General features: G+C 47.8%; 2 protein-coding genes and 1 non-coding gene across 4 annotated transcripts; all 3 read left to right on the top strand.

Annotated features, from left to right (window-relative positions):
• The first annotated feature begins 3779 nt into the window (after positions 1-3779).
• On the top strand, positions 3780-19136 carry cops8 (COP9 signalosome subunit 8). 2 transcript variants are annotated; one of them, XM_081604807.1, is made up of 7 exons: positions 3780-3907; positions 7148-7218; positions 7460-7508; positions 8800-8932; positions 18560-18667; positions 18737-18799; positions 19018-19136. In XM_081604807.1, exons 1-7 carry the CDS (start codon positions 3836-3838, stop codon positions 19095-19097), a joined length of 576 nt encoding a protein of 191 aa, XP_081460933.1. In that variant the 5' UTR covers positions 3780-3835; the 3' UTR covers positions 19098-19136. The 2 variants fall into 2 exon arrangements, with proteins under 2 accessions (XP_081460933.1, XP_081460934.1); XM_081604808.1 differs by lacking the exon at positions 18560-18667.
• trim63b (tripartite motif containing 63b) lies at positions 15806-17320 on the top strand. The gene has a single exon (XM_074186849.2). The coding sequence runs from the start codon at positions 15987-15989 to the stop codon at positions 17016-17018; it is 1032 nt and encodes a 343-aa protein (XP_074042950.2). The 5' UTR covers positions 15806-15986; the 3' UTR covers positions 17019-17320.
• Positions 19137-21877: 2741 nt separating the features above from the next.
• trnai-aau (transfer RNA isoleucine (anticodon AAU)) lies at positions 21878-21951 on the top strand. Its single transcript has one exon. It is a non-coding gene; the product is annotated as a tRNA-Ile (tRNA).
• Positions 21952-23512: the final 1561 nt, after the last annotated feature.

Here is a 23512-nt window from a genome sequence, read left to right as displayed (position 1 = left end):
GCCTGAAACCTGCAGGGCCTGGAGGACCAGAGCTGAACTCACTGCTGGCGTTTCAGTCACTGGACAATAAACCAACATGATGCAACATCAGTTCATTGATGGTTGATCCAGCTTCTGTCATCGACCTTAAATTCAACCTTTGTGATAATAATTCAACGTTGAATAACATCAAGCCATCAGCGAAGCAGCTGTGTGTTTGGACCATCCCATCATGTGAACGGCAGGGTGGACCGGTCCACTCAGTGGAGTGGACCGGTCCATTCCACTGAATGGACCGGTCCACTCAGTGGAGTGGACCGGTCCATTCCACTGAATGGACCGGTCCACTCAGTGGAGTGGACCGGTCCATTCCACTGAATGGACCGGTCCACTCCACTGAGTGGACACGTTTACACAGACAGTCAGAGAGAAGCTTTATGAAAATGTACAGAAATGAATCATCATCCACTTTACAGAGGTTAATTTAAAACCTGAGGGGGAAAACAGCTGACATTGATCAGACATTGATCAGTCATTGATCAGACATTGATCAGACATTGATCAGTCATTGATCAGTCATTGATCAGTCATTGATCAGACATTGATCAGTCATCAACCATTCTGACTATAAGTCAACGTTGATTGAACGTCGTTTGCTGTCTGGGTTCTGTTTTCATTTCTTTATTTAAATTATAAACTTTGTAGTTGATTCTTTAGATTTTGTTTTGGGGCTGCACAGTGGCGCAGTGGGTAGAGCTGCTGCCTCGCAGCAAGAAGGTTCTGGGTTCGATTCCCGGTCTCACTGCATGGAGTCTCCATGTTCTCCCTGCATGGTGGGTTTTCTCCAGGTTCTCCGGTTTCCTCCCACAGTCCAGAAACATGACTGTCAGGTTAACTGGCCTGTTTAAATTGTCCCTAGGTGTGAGTGTGTGTGTGTGAGTGTGTGTGTGCATGGTTGTGTGTCTCTGTGTTGCCCTGCGACAGACTGACCACCTGTCCAGGTGACCCCGCCTCTCGCCCGGTATGTTAGCTGGACAGGCAGCAGCTCCTCCTGACCCACTGAGGGACCAGGTGATAGAAAATGGATGAACTTTGTTTTGTCAGTTTGCTGCTAAACTGAAGTTTTTAGATTCTCTGATCTCAACATGAAGTTTTTTGTTCTGTTCATTTTCGACCTGCAGCAGAAAAATATTCATTTTCATAAATATTTCTTCCTTTTAATTGTTGAATTAAAACAAAGTGATTTTATCTTCATGTGTTTATCTTTTTATTTTTTAACCATTTAAATGAAACTTCATGGCTAAAAACTCTGATTAGTTTGTGGAGAAGTAAAAAGGAATCAGATGAAACCAACCGGATCATAAAGTTTCACCAGAAACAGAATAAAAACAACGTGAAGCTTCTGCATCTGGTGACAAACAGAAATGCATCGAAATCTTTTCTCTTTTTGCTGCTGCTCACTTTTCAGGAATCGTTTCTTCAGCAGCAGGAAATATGATGAGATGCACCCGCAGTGGATCTGACCTCAGACTGACCCCAGACTGACCCCAGACTGACCCCAGACTGACCCCAGACTGACCCCAGACTGACCCCAGACTGACCTCAGACTGACCCCAGACTGACCCCAGACTGACCTCAGACTGACCCCAGACTGACCCCAGACTGACCCCAGACTGACCCCAGACTGACCTCAGACTGACCCCAGACTGACCCCAGACTGACCCCAGACTGACCTAAGACTGACCTCAGACTGACCTCAGACTGACCCCAGACTGACCCCAGACTGACCTAAGACTGACCTCAGACTGACCCCAGACTGACCCCAGACTGACCCCAGACTGACCTCAGACTGACCCCAGACTGACCCCAGACTGACCTCAGACTGACCCCAGACTGACCCCAGACTGACCCCAGACTGACCTCAGACTGACCCCAGACTGACCCCAGACTGACCCCAGACTGACCTAAGACTGACCTCAGACTGACCTCAGACTGACCCCAGACTGACCCCAGACTGACCTCAGACTGACCCCAGACTGACCTCAGACTGACCCCAGACTGACCCCAGACTGACCCCAGACTGACCTCAGACTGACCCCAGACTGACCCCAGACTGACCCCAGACTGACCTCAGACTGACCCCAGACTGACCCCAGACTGACCCCAGACTGACCTCAGACTGACCTCAGACTGACCCCAGACTGACCCCAGACTGACCCCAGACTGACCTCAGACTGACCCCAGACTGACCCCAGACTGACCTCAGACTGACCCCAGACTGACCTCAGACTGACCCCAGACTGACCCCAGACTGACCTCAGACTGACCTCAGACTGACCCCAGACTGACCCCAGACTGACCCCAGACTGACCTCAGACTGACCTCAGACTGACCCCAGACTGACCTCAGACTGACCTCAGACTGACCTCAGACTGACCTCAGACTGACCATAAATCCTGACGCCTCCAGATTTATCCTCTCATAAACATGAACCTGAGCCGAGTCAGATTATGGGATTATCTGTTAATCTGCAGATTATTCCTCAGGTTTGCAGCCTGTTTAACAGAAACAACCCAAAGAAAATGTTGTTTCCAGTTTGTCTCAGTTTCAACTTTTGATTCAAAATGTTTCTGTCAGAATAAAAACCTTCAGATTCATCAGAGTAAATCTGGTTCTGTCGGTTCTGGTCGTCCGGAGCAGCTTCAGTAGTCATGCTGCTACAGCGAACTTCTCCTGCTCCCCGATCTTCGGGTGGAGGCTTCAGCTAAAGCATCTTTTATTCCAGTTTTACATAAACTCACCGTGTGAATTTTGATCAAACTTTTAAAATGATTCAAAAAAAGAAAATGTGAATTCGTTGTGTTTTCATTTTGAAGCGATGCAGAACGTGATGTCATCAGATACTACTTCCTGTGGTAAACAGGAAGTAGAGGCTGCTAGCTAGCATGGAGCAGAGACAGTCGCCCCCTGCTGGTGGTTTGGAGTTTGGTTCCTCTGGTAAGGCAGAGGCCGTCAGTTGGCTCAGTGAAGTAAAACCTGGAGGTCAGAGGTCACAGGCCTGTTTCTTCTTCCCTCCAATCGGTGACGTTTCATTTGGTTCTGGTCAGTCGACTCGGTTCTGTGTGGCCCTGACGGCTTCCTGATCGGGTCGTTTCTGCTGAGCTGCTGCTGCAGGCTGACTGACTGCATGACCAGAGAAACCAGCCAGACCAGCAGGGACGGTTCACTGGGAATGCTGGGCTTCTTATTATTTAATGTCTGTATCATTTCTGAGTCAAATGATTTCATTTTTATGAGAATAACAACATGCTGAGAAAAACTAGAAACTAAAGAACTGTAAACCAATCAGCTGATCCTTCATGAGCAGAAACCAGAGATAAACCAGCTAAACTGGATATTTACTGGAGAAAATTAAAAACTTAAACAACTAGAAATGGTTAAAAACTAGAAGTTAATATTTGACTGGGCTGTTTTATTTCTACTATCTGTTAACGTTTCTACAAAAATGTAACAGATTTGGGGAACTTTGTGCAACAGAGCAGCACAAATTGGTCATTTCAGCCATTAAACTCAGGAGCCACTGAGCCCAAAGGTTCATCAACCGCAGATAAAAATACATTTAACTCTGTAATCTAGACTTCAGAATTATGGATGGAAGACCTTTATTTAAAATATGAGTCATTAAAATAGTCAAACAATGTCTGAAAAAGACTTGTTTCTGTTCAGAATAATACATTTTACAGTTGTAACGTTGTAATTCCGGGGTGTTGTTCCCCCCCGGGCCGCCTGGAGGCGCTGCAGCAGCCAATCACCGTCCAGATGATAGCAGCAGGAAGAAGTCCGGCTGGGCAGCATCATGCCCGCTGCTGTGATCATGGAGGAGAACTTTGATCAGTTATTGGATCAATGTGAGGCTCAGGAGCTGGAGGTGAGCTGGACGGGTCGGGAAACGGTTCGGGTTTCAGCCGTTCCGGGTTTTACGGCTCGGTTTGAAGGTAGAACCGAACATTTGGTTCCCTTCTTGGCCCGTTTCTGGGTGACTTGGCATCCAAACACTGAAGGATGATTAAACCGATGCGCTGAAATGAGCTGAGAATCATTATAATAAATGACCATCGTAGAGGCGGTTCGGTGATTCGGCTCGGATTGAGACCCGAGAGCCAAGCGGGTGAAGTTCGGTTCCGACTCGTCGCCTCAGTAAAGGGTTAGTTCACAGATTTAAGGAGCTCAAGTTTAAAACCTGAAACTCTCAACAGTCGGACATAAATTTATCGGCACTGTTTAAAACTCATCTGAAAAATACATAAAATAACTAGAATTAGAGCAAACCGGAGCAAGATGACTATAAAATATCCCTTTGGACACCAGCTTCAGCTGTTTGTTAGCTTGTCAGTTAGCTTTAGCCGGCTGGTTATAAATGAGGCTGGAGTGGATCCAACTTACCTGTAGTTACATGGTTACTTTGGTTCTGGAGGCCGTTCTGACCCAGAGGTGTGTTCCGGTTAACTAACACTAACAGGGCGAGAAAAGGTCCGTGTGATGCTAACAGGTCCGTGTGATGCTAACAGGTCCGTGTGATGCTAACAGGACTGTGTGATGCTAACAGGACTGTGTGATGCTAACAGGTCCGTGTGATGCTAACAGGACTGTGTGATGCTAACAGGACTGTGTGATGCGATGCTAACAGGTCCGTGTGATGCTAACAGGACTGTGTGATGCTAACAGGACTGTGTGATGCTAACAGGACTGTGTGATGCGATGCTAACAGGACTGTGTGATGCGATGCTAACAGGACTGTGTGATGCTAACAGGACTGTGTGATGCTAACAGGACTGTGTGATGCTAACAGGACCGTGTGATGCGATGCTAACAGGACTGTGTGATGCTAACAGGTCCGTGTGATGCTAACAGGTCCGTGTGATGCTAACAGGTCCGTGTGATGCTAACAGGTCCGTGTGATGCCAACAGGTCCGTGTGATGCCAACAGGTCCGTGTGATGCTAACAGGACTGTGTGATGCTAACAGGACCGTGTGATGCGATGCTAACAGGACTGTGTGATGCTAACAGGACCGTGTGATGCGATGCTAACAGGACTGTGTGATGCTAACAGGACCGTGTGATGCGATGCTAACAGGACTGTGTGATGCTAACAGGACTGTGTGATGCTAACAGGTCCGTGTGATGCTAACAGGTCCGTGTGATGCTAACAGGACCGTGTGATGCGATGCTAACAGGTCTGTGTGATGCTAACAGGTCCGTGTGATGCTAACAGGACCGTGTGATGCTAACAGGTCCGTGTGATGCTAACAGGACCGTGTGATGCTAACAGGACTGTGTGATGCTAACAGGACTGTGTGATGCTAACAGGACCGTGTGATGCGATGCTAACAGGACCGTGTGATGCTAACAGGTCCGTGTGATGCTAACAGGTCCGTGTGATGCTAACAGGTCCGTGTGATGCTAACAGGTCCGTGTGATGCTAACAGGTCCGTGTGATGCTAACAGGTCCGTGTGATGCTAACAGGACCGTGTGATGCTAACAGGTCCGTGTGATGCTAACAGGACCGTGTGATGCTAACAGGTCCGTGTGATGCTAACAGGACCGTGTGATGCTAACAGGACCGTGTGATGCTAACAGGACCGTGTGATGCTAACAGGACCGTGTGATGCTAACAGGACCGTGTGATGCTAACAGGACCGTGTGATGCTAACAGGACCGTGTGATGCTAACGGGTCCGTGTGATGCTAACGGGTCCGTGTGATGCTAACGGGTCCGTGTGATGCTAACGGGACCGTGTGATGCTAACGGGTCCGTGTGATGCTAACGGGTCCGTGTGATGCTAACAGGACCGTGTGATGCTAACAGGTCCGTGTGATGCTAACAGGACCGTGTGATGCTAACAGGACCGTGTGATCAGACACGAGAAAAACACAAACCTGTCAGCAGGTATATTACTACGGAGGCCCCTGAGGGTCAAAGTGAAGTTTTTCTTCCTTCCGTCACAATAAGTTTGCAAAAACCCTCTGATCTGATTTTTCACACTGATAACTAATGAATAATAACTAAATAAAAATTGCACATAATTTCTAAAGACCTTCATTGAAAACGTCTTAATTTATTCTTAACTGTCTCAGAAAAGCGGAACTTAAGACTGTAACTGGGTTATTAATGCTTGTCTGGGTAAAACCTGTAGGTAGAATATTAACCAACCAGTCAAACCACCAACAATGACTACAGCTGCCAGCAGGTGGCGCTGCTACTCCGTGAAAATGGATCAGAGTAGTTCTCCATGTTTCTCCTTCAGATTTCTGGCCCCATCTGTTTTTCCTCCACCATTTTTAAATCTGTTTGTTTATATCTTAAATAAAATGATATTCACAAAACTCACAAATGAGATGCTAACACAGGTAAAAAGTCTGAGACTTTATAAGGTAGCAGGACGACTTTCAGTGTTCCAGGTGCTGCATAAACGGACTCAAATAATTTAATAACTGTAATCCTGTTTGTTCCTTATGGAGCCCCGTAAATTATAACGCCTGGATTTTCATATTAATTAGTGTTTCTCATTCATGAGGAAGAAATGTCGGCCTATTTTAGAGAAAAAAGATTTTTATGATCTTTTTATTCAAGGATCATAAAAATAACTTCCAGATCAAAGATCCCGTTTAAAATAATAAATTCTGAACTAAATCATTTTCCCTTGTTTATGTGGAACCCAAAGTTTGGATCACAAATCACAGAAAATGTTTTCTGTGATTAGCCAAACAGTCACGTTTGTTCCTGTTAATGATGTAACTTTATGCTATGAGGAACATTTTGCTTTGAGCAGCTTAAATGATTCATGTTCAGATGAATCCTAGAGCCATGAAGGCAGACATTACTTCCTGGTTTCCATGGAAACCTGGTGTTTCACATGAAACCACTTAAAGTGCTGATTCAGCCCATTTTGTCTCTCAGCTGGTATCCACGGTAACGCATAAAAGCTGTTTTTAATGTGACCTGGACTGAAGCAGGTTTTACCAGATCTTCCTTCAAGACTTTTTATTCAGGCAGGCGATGGATGGCTAAAACGTGTCACTTCCTGTCTGATCCACCTTGTTTTCTTTTACATGTTGTTTTTTGGGGGACTTTGGTGTTGAAATAACCACCTGCACTACCTTCACCAGGCTCCAGGGGGCATCGCCACTCCCCAGGTCTACGCTCAGATGCTAGCGCTGTATCTTCTCAACAACGACATGTAAGTAAAGCAAAATGGCCGCTGAGCAAGCATCTCCTTTTGACTGGTGATGTTGGGATTTACCCCCGCTGACTAATCAGACCGTTTCCATGGCGACCTGCTCTCTCCATGTACAGAGAATCGGGTCCAAATCGGAGTATTCCTGATAACCAAACCTTTAGCATTGGATTGCAGCGTTGCCAATCAAACTGTGGGGCTTCCTGTGTTTCCTGCTAAACTTCCTGTTGTTTCTGGCCTCTAGGAACAACGCCCGCTATCTGTGGAAGAGGATTCCTCAGGCCATAAAATCAGTAAGTTTGCCCAAACGTCTGTCGGACCAGGTTCTGGTCAGAGTTCTGCTGGACCTGTCGCAATACTCAGGACACTGGTTCATTTCCAACTCCTGTTAATAGTGCTAACTCCTGATAACTAGTGCTAACTCCTGCCAAACCAGTGCTAACTCCTGCTAACCAGTGCTAACTCCTGCTAACCAGTGCTAAACCAGTGCTAACTCCTGCTAAACCAGTGCTAACTCCTGATAACTAGTGCTAACTCCTGCTAAACCAGTGCTAACTCCTGCTAAACCAGTGCTAACTCCTGCTAACCAGTGCTAACTCCTGCTAACCAGTGCTAAACCAGTGCTAACTCCTGCTAAACCAGTGCTAACTCCTGATAACTAGTGCTAACTCCTGCTAAACTAGTGCTAACTCCTGCTAAACCAGTGCTAACTCCTGCTAACCAGTGCTAACTCCTGCTAACCAGTGCTAAACCAGTGCTAACTCCTGCTAAACCAGTGCTAACTCCTGATAACTAGTGCTAACTCCTGCTAAACTAGTGCTAACTCCTGCTAAACCAGTGCTAACTCCTGCTAAACCAGTGCTAACTCCTGCTAAACCAGTGCTAACTCCTGCTAACCAGTGCTAACTCCTGCTAACCAGTGCTAAACCAGTGCTAACTCCTGCTAAACCAGTGCTAACTCCTGCTAACCAGTGCTAACTCCTGCTAAACCAGTGCTAACTCCTGCTAACCAGTGCTAACTCCTGCTAAACCAGTGCTAACTAGTGCTAACTCCTGCTAAACCAGTGCTACTGCAGCTGCATTAATCTGTTCTAAACACACAGATTGACATATTAGAAACAATAGTGATAAAGTACGAATTGTTACAAATAATCAGTAAACATAAATTAAAATGTTCCTGCTTAAAATGTGTTTTTGAATATCTGCACAAAATGTAACTTAGTGCATAAGTATTGACATTTGTGGCTTGTTTTGTCCCCGGTGATTTGCCACCCTGGGCAGAGAGCCATATTAGGAAAAGCCACTGAACTGGATTACCGTAAAGGCTAGAAGAGCCGCTCACTGTGAAATGGAGGAAATAACACAAAACATGAATATTCAGCCCAAATTCAGGAAAGTTAAGTTTCACACTAAGCTAGCAGCCGTGTGGGAACTGCAGGTGTCTCAGCGGTGCTGATGTCTGTCCTCTGTGTCCTGAGCTGAGCAGAGCAGCTGTCAGACACAGCAGTGAAAATCCTAAATACTCCCACTGCATGGAGACGTGTCTCTGGTTGCTGAAGGCTTCTGTCTTGTTTTCGGCTGCAGGCTAACCCTGAGCTAGCAGCTATCTGGGCCGTCGGCCAGCGCATTTGGCAGAGAGACTTCCCGGGGATCTACACGGCCATCGCAGCCCACCAGTGGTCCGAGAATATCCTGCCCGTCATGGAGGCCCTCAGAGGTAACTTCATGCAGGAAAACACTTCAGCATATCAGACACATCACTGAGCAGCTGCAGCGCTATCTCCAGGGTTAGCTACAGCAGCTAGCTGCAGGGCTATCTCCAGGGTTAGCTACAGCAGCTAGCTGCAGGGCTAGCCTCCTGCCTCGGCGCTGTGATCTCTGGGTTTTCTCCTGCAGACGTCAGCAGGTGTTTATTGCGTCCTGAGTGATTGTGGCGTTGCTGTTGGTTGTGCAACAGTTTAAAATAACTTCTGGATGTTGATCTGCTGTTGATGTCATAGACGGTGTTTCATCAGACGTTTGGTAACAGCTGGCAGCTCTAATAAAACCGCAAGTAAACATTTGGATTTGTTAATGTTACAGTTTCTGTTTAATTTGTTCCAGTTTGACTCGTTTCAGACGTTTGAGGATTTTACTTGTTGACCATCGTTGTGTTTCTGGGAGGATGACCTTCATCTAACCTGGAGGCTGCTGATGCCTTCCTGCCCTGGCGTTGGGCTAACTCACCTGTAGACGCCACGGCCGCGGTGGACACGCGTCCGCTGATCTGCTAACAGTGGAGCTAATTGATTTTTAGCATTTTTGCTAACTTTGTAAAAGCTTAGCTTCCCCTCAATACATTTTTCTGGATAAACTCCAAAGCTCTAATTTACGTGGCTGTTTTTAAACTTTCAGATGAGTAAAGTTCAACATTTGTTTTGAAATGTTGCTTAGTGGCTGTTTAAAATCCTTTCTACTCATGCTCTTATTTTGAAGTGGGTGAAGTCTGATCACGCAGAAGCTTTTTTTTCTTGCGTTCTCCAGCCATGATGCGTCGCAGCAAATGACGTATGTCCTGAACCCAGAATGCATTGCTGTAGTTGTTAACATTTTAAAATGTCCTGATGTCCTGCGCGGTTTCTAACTGTAGTCGTGGTCAGTCAGGCTAAATCTGCGACAGAGTTGGCAAAACCCAACAACTATAAACTGAAACGGGACGGAAAGAATCACTTCCTGGAACACAAACAGTACAGGAAGGACTGCAATGACACATGTGAGCCTGCAGAGGGCGACATGCTACGTTGTAGCATGTTGAGTCATTGACACATGGTGGGTTTAGCATGTTAGCTTTCGCTAAATAATGTGTGGTATAACTCTATTGTGTTAGCAGAACTAATATTAATGATTAGCACTTTAGCATTAGCTCCTGCTATGTCTTGGTATAACGTTTTAGCATTAACTTCTTTAAGTGCTGTTAGCAACGAACATTGAAGCTAATTTTGGTTGGTCAGTAGTTGATGGTCAGTAGTTGATGGTCAGTAGTTGATGGTCAGTAGTTGATGGTCAGTAGTTGATGGTCAGTAGTTGGTGGTCAGTAGTTGATGGTCAGTAGTTGGTGGTCAGTAGTTGATGGTCAGTAGTTGATGGTCAGTAGTTGATGGTCAGTAGTTGGTGGTCAGTAGTTGATGGTCAGTAGTTGGTGGTCAGTAGTTGGTGGTCAGTAGTTGATGGTCAGTAGTTGATGGTCAGTAGTTGATGGTCAGTAGTTGATGGTCAGTAGTTGGTGGTCAGTAGTTGGTGGTCAGTAGTTGATGGTCAGTAGTTGGTGGTCAGTAGTTGATGGTCAGTAGTTGATGGTCAGTAGTGATGGTCAGTAGTTGATGGTCAGTAGTTGGTGGTCAGTAGTTGATGGTCAGTAGTTGATGGTCAGTAGTTGATGGTCAGTAGTTGGTGGTCAGTAGTTGATGGTCAGTAGTTGGTGGTCAGTAGTTGGTGGTCAGTAGTTGATGGTCAGTAGTTGATGGTCAGTAGTTGGTGGTCAGTAGTTGATGGTCAGTAGTTGGTGGTCAGTAGTTGATGGTCAGTAGTTGATGGTCAGTAGTTGGTGGTCAGTAGTTGATGGTCAGTAGTTGATGGTCAGTAGTTGATGGTCAGTAGTTGGTGGTCAGTAGTTGATGGTCAGTAGTTGGTGGTCAGTAGTTGATGGTCAGTAGTTGATGGTCAGTAGTTGATGGTCAGTAGTTGATGGTCAGTAGTTGGTGGTCAGTAGTTGGTGGTCAGTAGTTGGTGGTCAGTAGTTGATGGTCAGTAGTTGATGGTCAGTAGTTGGTGGTCAGTAGTTGATGGTCAGTAGTTGGTGGTCAGTAGTTGATGGTCAGTAGTTGATGGTCAGTAGTTGGTGGTCAGTAGTTGATGGTCAGTAGTTGATGGTCAGTAGTTGATGGTCAGTAGTTGATGGTCAGTAGTTGATGGTCAGTAGTTGATGGTCAGTAGTTGGTGGTCAGTAGTTGATGGTCAGTAGTTGATGGTCAGTAGTTGATGGTCAGTAGTTGATGGTCAGTAGTTGATGGTCAGTAGTTGGTAGGTCAGTAGTTGATGGTCAGTAGTTGGTGGTCAGTAGTTGATGGTCAGTAGTTGGTGGTCAGTAGTTGATGGTCAGTAGTTGGTAGGTCAGTAGTTGATGGTCAGTAGTTGATGGTCAGTAGTTGGTAGGTCAGTAGTTGATGGTCAGTAGTTGATGGTCAGTAGTTGATGGTCAGTAGTTGGTGGTCAGTAGTTGATGGTCAGTAGTTGGTGGTCAGTAGTTGATGGTCAGTAGTTGATGGTCAGTAGTTGATGGTCAGTAGTTGATGGTCAGTAGTTGATGGTCAGTAGTTGGTAGGTCAGTAGTTGATGGTCAGTAGTTGGTAGGTCAGTAGTTGATGGTCAGTAGTTGATGGTCAGTAGTTGATGGTCAGTAGTTGGTAGGTCAGTAGTTGATGGTCAGTAGTTGGTGGTCAGTAGTTGATGGTCAGTAGTTGGTGGTCAGTAGTTGATGGTTAGTAGTTGATGGTCAGTAGTTGATGGTCAGTAGTTGATGGTCAGTAGTTGGTGGTTAGTAGTTGATGGTCAGTAGTTGATGGTCAGTAGTTGATGGTCAGTAGTTGATGGTTAGTAGTTGATGGTCAGTAGTTGATGGTTAGTAGTTGGTGGTCAGTAGTTGATGGTCAGTAGTTGGTGGTTAGTAGTTGATGGTCAGTAGTTGATGGTTAGTAGTTGATGGTCAGTAGTTGATGGTCAGTAGTTGATGGTCAGTAGTTGGTGGTTAGTAGTTGATGGTCAGTAGTTGGTGGTTAGTAGTTGATGGTCAGTAGTTGATGGTCAGTAGTTGGTGGTCAGTAGTTGATGGTCAGTAGTTGATGGTTAGTAGTTGATGGTCAGTAGTTGATGGTCAGTAGTTGATGGTCAGTAGTTGGTGGTTAGTAGTTGATGGTCAGTAGTTGGTGGTTAGTAGTTGATGGTCAGTAGTTGGTGGTTAGTAGTTGGTTGGTCAGTAGTTGATGGTTAGTAGTTGATGGTCAGTAGTTGATGGTCAGTAGTTGATGGTTAGTAGTTGATGGTCAGTAGTTGATGGTCAGTAGTTGGTGGTTAGTAGTTGATGGTCAGTAGTTGGTGGTCAGTAGTTGATGGTCAGTAGTTGATGGTTAGTAGTTGATGGTCAGTAGTTGATGGTTAGTAGTTGGTGGTTAGTAGTTGATGGTTAGTAGTTGGTGGTTAGTAGTTGATGGTCAGTAGTTGATGGTCAGTAGTTGATGCTCAGTAGTTGGTGGTCAGTAGTTGATGGTCAGTAGTTGGTGGTCAGTAGTTGATGGTCAGTAGTTGATGGTCAGTAGTTGGTGGTTAGTAGTTGATGGTCAGTAGTTGGTGGTTAGTAGTTGATGGTCAGTAGTTGGTGGTTAGTAGTTGATGGTCAGTAGTTGATGGTCAGTAGTTGATGGTCAGTAGTTGATGGTCAGTAGTTGGTGGTTAGTAGTTGATGGTCAGTAGTTGGTGGTTAGTAGTTGATGGTCAGTAGTTGGTGGTTAGTAGTTGATGGTCAGTAGTTGATGGTCAGTAGTTGATGGTCAGTAGTTGATGGTCAGTAGTTGATGGTCAGTAGTTGATGGTCAGTAGTTGGTGGTCAGTAGTTGATGGTCAGTAGTTGATGGTCAGTAGTTGATGGTCAGTAGTTGATGGTTAGTAGTTGATGGTCAGTAGTTGATGGTCAGTAGTTGGTGGTTAGTAGTTGATGGTCAGTAGTTGGTGGTTAGTAGTTGATGGTCAGTAGTTGGTGGTTAGTAGTTGATGGTCAGTAGTTGATGGTCAGTAGTTGATGGTCAGTAGTTGGTGGTTAGTAGTTGATGGTCAGTAGTTGATGGTCAGTAGTTGGTGGTCAGTAGTTGATGGTCAGTAGTTGATGGTTAGTAGTTGATGGTTAGTAGTTGATGGTCAGTAGTTGATGGTCAGTAGTTGATGGTCAGTAGTTGGTGGTTAGTAGTTGATGGTCAGTAGTTGATGGTCAGTAGTTGATGGTTAGTAGTTGATGGTCAGTAGTTGGTGGTTAGTAGTTGATGGTCAGTAGTTGATGGTCAGTAGTTGGTGGTCAGTAGTTGATGGTCAGTAGTTGATGGTTAGTAGTTGATGGTCAGTAGTTGATGGTCAGTAGTTGGTGGTTAGTAGTTGATGGTCAGTAGTTGGTGGTTAGTAGTTGATGGTCAGTAGTTGATGGTCAGTAGTTGATGGTCAGTAGTTGGTGGTTAGTAGTTGATGGTCAGTAGTTGGTGGTTAGTAGTTGATGGTCAGTAGTTGATGGTCAGTAGTTGATGGTTAGTAGTTGATGGTCAGTAGTTGATGGTCAGTAGTTGGTTGGTCAGTAGTTGGTGGTCAGTAGTTGGTTGGTCAGTAGTTGGTTGGTTGGTCAGTAGTTGATGGTCAGTAGTTGATGGTCAGTAGTTGGTTGGTCAGTAGTTGGTGGTCAGTAGTTGGTTGGTCAGTAGTTGGTTGGTTGGTCAGTAGTTGATGGTCAGTAGTTGGTGGTCAGTAGTTGGTGGTCAGTAGTTGGTTGGTCAGTAGTTGGTGGTCAGTAGTTGGTTGGTCAGTAGTTGGTTGGTTGGTCAGTAGTTGATGGTCAGTAGTTGATGGTCAGTAGTTGATGGTCAGTAGTTGGTTGGTCAGTAGTTGGTGGTCAGTAGTTGGTTGGTCAGTAGTTGGTTGGTTGGTCAGTAGTTGGTTGGTCAGTAGTTGGTTGGTTGGTCAGTAGTTGATGGTTAGTAGTTGATGGTCAGTAGTTGATGGTCAGTAGTTGATGGTCAGTAGTTGGTGGTCAGTAGTTGATGGTCAGTAGTTGGTGGTCAGTAGTTGGTTGGTCAGTAGTTGGTTGGTTGGTCAGTAGTTGATGGTCAGTAGTTGGTGGTCAGTAGTTGGTGGTCAGTAGTTGGTTGGTCAGTAGTTGGTGGTCAGTAGTTGGTTGGTCAGTAGTTGGTTGGTTGGTCAGTAGTTGATGGTCAGTAGTTGATGGTCAGTAGTTGATGGTCAGTAGTTGGTTGGTTGGTCAGTAGTTGATGGTCAGTAGTTGATGGTTAGTAGTTGATGGTTAGTAGTTGATGGTCAGTAGTTGATGGTCAGTAGTTGGTGGTCAGTAGTTGGTGGTTAGTAGTTGATGGTCAGTAGTTGATGGTCAGTAGTTGGTGGTCAGTAGTTGGTGGTCAGTAGTTGGTTGGTCAGTAGTTGGTGGTCAGTAGTTGGTTGGTTGGTCAGTAGTTGATGGTTAGTAGTTGATGGTCAGTAGTTGATGGTCAGTAGTTGATGGTCAGTAGTTGGTGGTCAGTAGTTGATGGTCAGTAGTTGGTTGGTCAGTAGTTGGTGGTCAGTAGTTGGTTGGTCAGTAGTTGGTTGGTTGGTCAGTAGTTGGTGGTCAGTAGTTGGTGGTCAGTAGTTGGTTGGTCAGTAGTTGGTGGTCAGTAGTTGGTTGGTCAGTAGTTGGTTGGTTGGTCAGTAGTTGGTTGGTCAGTAGTTGGTTGGTTGGTCAGTAGTTGATGGTTAGTAGTTGATGGTCAGTAGTTGATGGTCAGTAGTTGGTGGTCAGTAGTTGATGGTCAGTAGTTGGTTGGTCAGTAGTTGGTGGTCAGTAGTTGGTTGGTCAGTAGTTGGTTGGTTGGTCAGTAGTTGATGGTCAGTAGTTGGTGGTCAGTAGTTGGTGGTCAGTAGTTGGTTGGTCAGTAGTTGGTGGTCAGTAGTTGGTTGGTCAGTAGTTGGTTGGTTGGTCAGTAGTTGATGGTCAGTAGTTGATGGTCAGTAGTTGATGGTCAGTAGTTGGTTGGTTGGTCAGTAGTTGATGGTCAGTAGTTGATGGTTAGTAGTTGATGGTCAGTAGTTGATGGTCAGTAGTTGGTGGTCAGAAGTTGATGGTCAGTAGTTGGTGGTTAGTAGTTGATGGTCAGTAGTTGGTGGTCAGTAGTTGGTGGTCAGTAGTTGGTGGTCAGTAGTTGGTTGGTCAGTAGTTGGTGGTCAGTAGTTGGTTGGTCAGTAGTTGGTTGGTTGGTCAGTAGTTGATGGTCAGTAGTTGATGGTCAGTAGTTGGTGGTCAGTAGTTGATGGTCAGTAGTTGATGGTCAGTAGTTGATGGTCAGTAGTTGATGGTCAGTAGTTGATGGTTAGTAGTTGATGGTCAGTAGTTGATGGTCAGTAGTTGATGGTCAGTAGTTGATGGTCAGTAGTTGGTGGTCAGTAGTTGATGGTCAGTAGTTGATGGTTAGTAGTTGATGGTCAGTAGTTGATGGTCAGTAGTTGGTGGTCAGTAGTTGGTGGTCAGTAGTTGATGGTCAGTAGTTGATGGTTAGTAGTTGGTGGTCAGTAGTTGGTGGTCAGTAGTTGATGGTCAGTAGTTGGTGGTTAGTAGTTGATGGTCAGTAGTTGAACTACTTCAGTCTGTGGTTCAGCTTGTGTGTTTCTCAGACTGAAACGTTTCCTGAAGGTGTTTTGTTTTGGAAAACATCATGTTGTGTTTATTGCTGAGACTCTCTGGTCACATGCTGGCTGTTTGTCCCGGTCCGTCCTCCCCCTCCCGTCCCCCCCGTCCCCGTCCGTCCCCACATGGTGGGGTGGGGGGTTTCTGTGAAAATGTCCAGGCAGGAATGCGCTCTGCTGGATCGGGTGTCTGTCTGGAGGCTCATATAAAGGCCGGTCAGCCGGCTGCCGGACCAGAATAGACCCGGAGCGCAGCAGCAGCAGCACAGCGTGTCGTCTCTCCCAGAACCAGAACCAGAACCAAGGACATGGACCTCCAGAGGACGGGCTCGGTGGTGCGGCCGCCCAGCCCCATGGACAGCCTGGAGAAGCAGCTGAGCTGCCCCATCTGCCTGGACATGTTCACCAAGCCGGTGGTCATCCTGCCCTGCCAACACAACCTGTGCCGCGGCTGCGCCAGCGACCTCTACGACTCCCGCAACCCCTACCGCTTCTCCGGCGGCGTCTTCCGCTGCCCCACCTGCCGCTTCGAGGTGGTGCTGGACCGCCACGGCGTGCACGGCCTGCAGCGCAACCTGCTGGTGGAGAACATCATCGACATCTACAAGCAGCAGCAGGAGGGGAAGGGCGAGGGCGAGCCGCTGAAGGCGCAGGAGGCCAAGGAGCCGCTCTGCCCGGAGCACGAGGACGAGCGCATCAACATCTACTGCGTCAGCTGCCAGCGCCCCACCTGCTCCATGTGCAAGGTGTTCGGCCAGCACAAGGACTGCGAGGTGGCGCCGCTGGCCGCCGTCTACCAGAGCCAGAAGGCTGAGCTCAGCAACGCCATCGATGCGCTGGTGGCCAGCAACGGCCGGCTGCAGGCGCTGCTGCACCAGATGGAGGACGCCGGGCGCGCCGTGCAGGAGAACGCGCAGCGCGCCAAGCAGGGCCTGGCGGAGCGCTTCGACCTGCTGTACGCCGTGCTGGAGGAGCGCAAGGCGGTGCTGCTGGAGCAGCTGGGCCGCGAGCAGGACGACAAGGTGGCGGCGCTGCGGGCGCTGGCCCAGCGCTACGGCGAGCGGCTGCAGGCCAGCTCCGAGCTGACGGACACGGCGGTGCGCGCCCTGGAGCAGAGCGGCGCCGCCGAGTTCCTGCTGGCCTCCAAGGGCCTGATCGGCCGGACCCGCGACGCCGCCAAGGCCTCGCTGGGCGAAGAGCGGCCAGAACCCGGCTTCGAGAAGATGGACCACTTCACCCTCAACACGGAGCCGGTGGAGGCCGTGCTGGCCAAGATGGACTTTGGAACCGGGGATGACGAGGAGTACGAGGACGCAGAGGAGGAAGAGGAGGAAGAATAGAACAGAGGACGATGGAGGACGATGGAGGACGGAGGGGGACGATGGAGGACGGAGGGGGACGATGGAGGACGGAGGGGGACGGAGAAGGACGATGGAGGACGGAGGAGGACGATGGACGATGGAGGACGGAGGGGGACGATGGAGGACGGAGGCGTCCATCAGGACTGAGACACAGACTCTGATTTCTTTACGTCTTTTTATACTTTTGTATTGAAGGTTAGAAATGTTTGTAGCTTCTGGTTGTTGATGCGCTGCTGGAATCCCAGTCAGTCTGTACTGGAAATAAAGCTGTGTGAAGTTGATCCGTGGCCCGGTTCTGGTTCTGGTTCTGGTTCTGGTGGGACCCAAAGCAGGTTATTTAAAGCCTGCAGCAGCGTTGCCTTTGCTGGAGAACAGAGCTATTTCAGGAAGTGTGTGTGTGTGTGTGTGTGTGTGTGTGTGTGTGTGTGTGTGTGTGTGTGTGTGTGTGTGTGTGTGTGTGTGTGTGTGTGTGTGTGTGTGTGTGTGTGTGTGTGTGTGAGTGATAGCATCCAGGAATAGCCGGTCCGGTCCGGTTCTTCTTGCTCAGCAGCTCTGACCCGACTGACTCTGAGCTAAAATGGTCGTCCAGCTGGTCGCTGAGCTCAGAGACAGGAAGTGACACGCAGAGTGACCTTCTGTTCTGAGCATGCTCAGTGTGGCTCTTATCGATCGTCCTGGTGGAAAACTTTCCGGTTGCCAGATCTCTGTTGGTACACAGGGAGCTGTTGCTAGGCAACAGAGCCTGAGAGGCCGGCTCTGTTGCCGCGGTGACAGCAGAACATGTCGGCGTGTCTGAGGAGCCTCAGTGCTCACCTGATAAGGAGCCGAGGCTCCAGGTGACCCCGGTGACCCCGTTCCTGAGGTTCAGGTTCTGTTCCAATATCTGAAAAGTGTGGCCTATGTTTATCCTTCTTTTCCCTGATAACCCTGAATAAAATCTGCTGCTGCCTCCAGAGTCCCAACATGGGGGGCAGGGACCCCAGTTTTCACTCCAGCTGCTTCACATTCAGCAAATAATGTAGAATAAAATAATTTAAAAATGACCTTAAATGAAGAGAATTGTCTTCCAGAGATTAAATAACGTGGTCTGGCCCTTTAACTCTAAAGTTTGGTTAAAAACACAAACCTGTTTAAAAGTGGGAGGAGCTTCTGGGATGCTAACATATTAGCCAAACCAAAAGAGTTCAGTTTAAACTTCTTGTTTTCTTCTGATTCACTTTAGCAACATTAGCGACAGGAAGTCAGACAGGCCACTTCCTGTCAGACAGGTCACTTCCTGTCAGACAGGTCACTTCCTGTCAGACAGGTCACTTCCTGTCAGACAGGTCACTTCCTGTCAGACAGGTCACTTCCTGACAGGAAGTGACCTGTCTGACAGGAAGTGGGCTGAATCTGTTTAAAGATGTGAAATGAGCCGTTGTCGGCTCCTGGCTGTGATCAGTGATGAGCTGCGGCTCATTTAGCAGACATGATGAAGATGATGGCTCTCCTCCTCCTCCTCACCATGATGTTGTCCACAGAGAGCAGCAGGCAGCGGGCCTACAGCCTGGTGGCGCAGGCCTACACCTCCATCACAGCCGAAGACTTCGCTGCCTTCGTGGGCTACACGGTGGAGGAGGCGGTGAAGGGTGAGGCTACTTCCTGTAGCGTCTGTCGGGTTTTCATGGACTCATCCTGGCTTCCCTCGTCTCTCTCAGGTGTGGTGAGTCAAGGCTGGCAGGCCGACCCAGCAACCAGGATGGTGATGCCCAAGAAGCCAGGTAGGGGGCGCCGCTCCCCACACACACTTCTCCTCTGGCTCCTTGTCACATTTATGTTTATCAGGATTCAGTGTCTAAAACAGCCACTAGAGGGCGAACACATGGTGCTGGATTTATCACAACCCCCCTGCTCTGAGCAGTAACAGGTGGGGGTGGGGCTGCAGAGCTCAGCTAGATAGTGGAAACCCCCTGACTCGCTCGCCCCTCTCTCTCTCCAGACCCGCCCCCGTTGTCGCTGGTTCCTAACGAGCAGCAGCTGGCCCGCCTCACCGACTACGTGGCGTTCCTGGAGAACTGAAGGCTCCCCTGGTTCCGCCGGAGGAGAGGCCGCCGCGCCTCGTGATGGACCGGATTCCTCCCATGACCCCGCCCCCACTCAGACGATGATGATTGGCTGTTTGCAGCCGCCTGATGTGTAAATAGCTCCAATGACTGTTGTTTCAGACAAACATGGAGAGAACCCAGCAGTTTCCACCCGACTTCCTGTCTCAACCCGACTTCCTGTCTCCACCCGACTTCCTGTCTCCATCCTACTTTGTGTCTCCACCCGACTTCCTGTCTCCACCCGACTTCCTGTCTCCATCCGACTTCCTGTCTCCATCCTACTTCCTGTCTCCATCCTACTTCCTGTCTCCATCCTACTTCCTGTCTCCATCCTACTTCCTGTCTCCATCCTACTTCCTGTCTCCACCCGACTTCCTGTCTCCATCCTACTTCCTGTCTCCACCCGACTTCCTGTCTCCATCCTACTTCCTGTCTCCATCCTACTTCCTGTCTCCACCCGACTTCCTGTCTCCATCCTACTTCCTGTCTCCATCCTACTTCCTGTCTCCACCCGACTTCCTGTCTCCATCCTACTTCCTGTCTCCACCCGACTTCCTGTCTCCATCCTACTTCCTGTCTCCACCCGACTTCCTGTCTCCATCCTACTTCCTGTCTCCACCCGACTTCCTGTCCTACTTCCTGTCTCCATCCTACTTCCTGTCTCCACCCGACTTCCTGTCTCCATCCTACTTCCTGTCTCCATCCTACTTCCTGTCTCCACCCGACTTCCTGTCTCCATCCTACTTCCTGTCTCCACCCGACTTCCTGTCTCCACCCGACTTCCTGTCTCCACCCGACTTCCTGTCTCCACCCGACTTCCTGTCTCCACCCTACTTCCTGTCTCCACCCGACTTCCTGTTTTGGCTGCTGAATAAATGTGTTTCTGTTTCTACTGGTTGGCTGAGCTTCTGTTTCCATGGGATGAGGGTAATCGGGTTCTGCAGGTTCTGCGGGTTGGAACCGGATCTCCATTCATTCTGATCCACACAAGCTCTAAACTTTACATACAGGCTCAGACGGCTAACGTAGCCATTAGCCAGCTTATGGTGCAGTTAATCTCAACTGGTTGGTTTTCTGGGTCAGAGATTCTTCACGGCTCCAGATGATCAGTGTTGGCCTTCATTCTCTATTCCAGAACCAGTTCTGACCCGTTTGGATCACCTCAGAACCAGCTGGGTCCAACTAGCTGCTGGTTCTGAGGTCAGTCTGGAGGTTCTTCTTAATCCACCAGCAGGAAACCTGCTGACTAAACAGAAGTCCTCCAGGCCACTAGGGGGAGCTGTGACCAACTGATGGCGTGGACTGGACCCTCAGTGGAGATTATCAGGTTCTGAAGCTGCAGAGGTCAGGAAAAGACGGGATGACCATGAGAGACAAAGGTTACCCTCCACCCATCCATCCATTTTGTTTATTGGGAGGATCCTGTGCCTCTCCAGCGAGACGTTTCGGCCGAGAGGCAGGACGACCTGGAGATGGACAGGACAACCTGGAGACGGACAGGACGACACAGAGACAGACAGGACGACACGGACAGGACGACACAGAGACAGACAGGACGACACGGACAGGACGACACAGAGACGGACAGGACGACACAGAGACAGACAGGACGACACGGAGACGGACAGGACAACCTGGAGACGGACAGGACAACACAGAGACAGACAGGACGACCTGGAGACGGACAGGACAACATGGAGACGGACAGGACAACATGGAGACGGACAGGACGACACAGACAGACAGGACGACCAGCCATCCATGTTTCTGGACTGTGGGAGGAAGTTGGAGAACCTGGAGCTGAGCTCAGGGAATCGAACCCAGGCTGCAAGGCAACGGTGTTACCAGCTGCACCACTGTGCAGCCTGTTGTACGTCATGTATTTTGTATTATATTAATGAAGGTGATATTACCTGCCCCAGACTCCCCCTAGTGGTCTGGAGGACTTCTGCTTTGTGCAACATTTGAATTTTCTCTGTTGCAACATTTTTTATTCAGAGCGTTTCTGTTTTATTTTAGTATTTTTCTGTTTTATTTTAGTATTTTTCTGTTTTATTTTAGTGTTTTTCTGTTTTATTTTAGTGTTTTTCTGTTTTATTTTAGTGTTTTTCTGTTTTATTGCATCATTCATGTGTTTGCAGCTCATTTTTCTGTCTCCATATCGATTCGTCCAAATCGTCTCCAGAGGACATTAGTCTCGTCCAGGGGGACACCAGCACGTCTCAGTCCAGCCTGTTACCTTTGGACCGGGTCGGAACCCCGATGGGTCTCCAACAGAACTGAACTCGGTTCTGGTCCAGAAGCCGCTGCTGAGGTTCCGGTCCATGTTTAGAGGAACCGGTCAGCTGGTACCAGAGGAAAATGTGGGCATGAATCCATCTGGTTTCCTTCTGCTGCAAGAAGCCATCTTTATTTTTTAGCTTCATCCAGTTTTTAATTATTTAGATTTTATTGCGTTAGTTTGTCTTTAAGCTGCAGATGTTTCTGAGACAGAACCAGAACTCTGGGTTTGCTCTCTCAGCTTTTTGTTTCTGAATATTTTCTTTAATTTAAAGTATTTTCTTCTAGCAGCGTGTTGAAGAAGTTCGGGTTCAGAGTTTGGGGCAGCTGACCGCAGCAGCAGGTCGGTTCGGGAGGAAAACGGGTCAGTCGGTGCTGAAAACACTAAATATAAACCTGATGAACCCCCAGCTGACCATGGGAACTGCGCATGCTCATGTTTAACTGCACCACGGGGGCTGTGTGTCGTCATCAGGCCGGTTAGCTCAGCTGGTTAGAGCGTGGTGCTAATAACGCCAAGGTCGCGGGTTCGATCCCCGTACGGGCCATTAACCTTTTCACTGGGTTACCTGTACATTACGCTTCCGGCTCCGGTCGGGAATCCCATCTGGAAGATGGGTGACCTTTAACCCCGGGAATCCAGAGCCGTCAAAACAAACATGAAAACATTCCATGAACCATTCTGAAATGAGGAACGTTCTCAAACCGGTTCACAGGAATCTGATGACAGATTTTGATCAATCGCAGTTTTTCCACATCGGGACCGGATCAGAACCGCCGGCCCAAGAGGATCGGAGAGCAAGACGAGATTTATTAATAAGAGAGAGATTTGTTTTTATGTAATAAACAATTTTTACTTTATTATTTTATGGGTCAAATTTTGAGGAGAAAATAAATGATTTGATTTTAGAAAATCGTTTTAAAGTTAGAAAAAGTTTCCGGAAACCTAACAGGCAGTTATCATAGCAACCGACTGGCAGAACCAGCAGAACGGTCCAAACTGGAGCTGACCCAGATCAGAGGTCCTGGTTCTGGTTCCGGTTCTGGTTCTGGTTCTGGATCTGGTTCCGGTTCTGGTTCCAGTCGCTGCGTTCACCCACCGATCTGAGGTTGTAATCTGCGCCTGATGGCTGATTACAGCAGAGGGCGCTGTTCCCGCTCAGGTCCACGGAGAGCCCGTTTCCATGGAGACGGATGAGTCATGAAGACTCCAGCGGGATGAGGGAGGAAGGCCTTCCAAGATGGACGCGGAGGGGAGAAGACTAAAGTCTGTAAAACTTTATTTAAAACCATGACAACACACAGAGGCCTTCATCATCCTCCTCCTCCTCATCATCATCATCATCATCATCACCTCCAGCTCTTGTTTCAGATTCTGCTGCTTCTCTAATCCCAGAGATTTCCTGACCTGCTAATGAAAGCAGGAGGCGGTTCCGGTCCTGTCCGGTTCGGTTCTGAAAGGCCGCCTTCATCCACAGGAGCCACATGCTGACGGAAACTGAGCCGACAGGAAATTAAAGGCAACGATCCTCAAAGTTTCCTTTAATTAGCAAATCGCTCAGGAAAGTCTTGACAGCCTGGCAGGTTATATATATATATATATATATATATATATATATATATATATATATATATATATATATACAAACAAAACAATTATACACCTGAGAAAATCCACAAATCGATCAAATGAAAGATAAAAGCAGATAAAAGAAAAAATCTGATAAAATCTTCAAACAAGATTTACAAAAAACTAAACTAAACAAACACATCAAGTCAAGAAACAATTCACATGGATTAAAGTTCTGGAGCGGCCTAGTCCAAGTCCTGACTCTGAATCAGTGACCGACATTCTGCTGACATCACGTTTTTACAGTTGGTCACAAATGATGAGCAGTAATCTGATTATCTAACTAACTAAACATTTAATTACTTAATATTTAGTTTGCCAATTTAATGGTTGGTTTTGAAACAGAATAAATGAATCATTTGTTGAAAATATAACTAAAAATGTTGTTTTATGAGAGACTAAAACTAAATATCACCCAGGAGACCACAGGGGCCCCCAGGAGACCACAGGGGCCCCAGGAGCAACCAGGGGCCCCAGGA

This window comes from Poecilia reticulata, chromosome 2 (genome assembly GCF_904066995.2).
Source record: "Poecilia reticulata chromosome 2, P_reticulata-male-v2, whole genome shotgun sequence".
Taxonomy (NCBI): Eukaryota; Metazoa; Chordata; class Actinopteri; order Cyprinodontiformes; family Poeciliidae; genus Poecilia; species Poecilia reticulata.
This window is presented reverse-complemented; position numbering and strand designations above follow the sequence as displayed.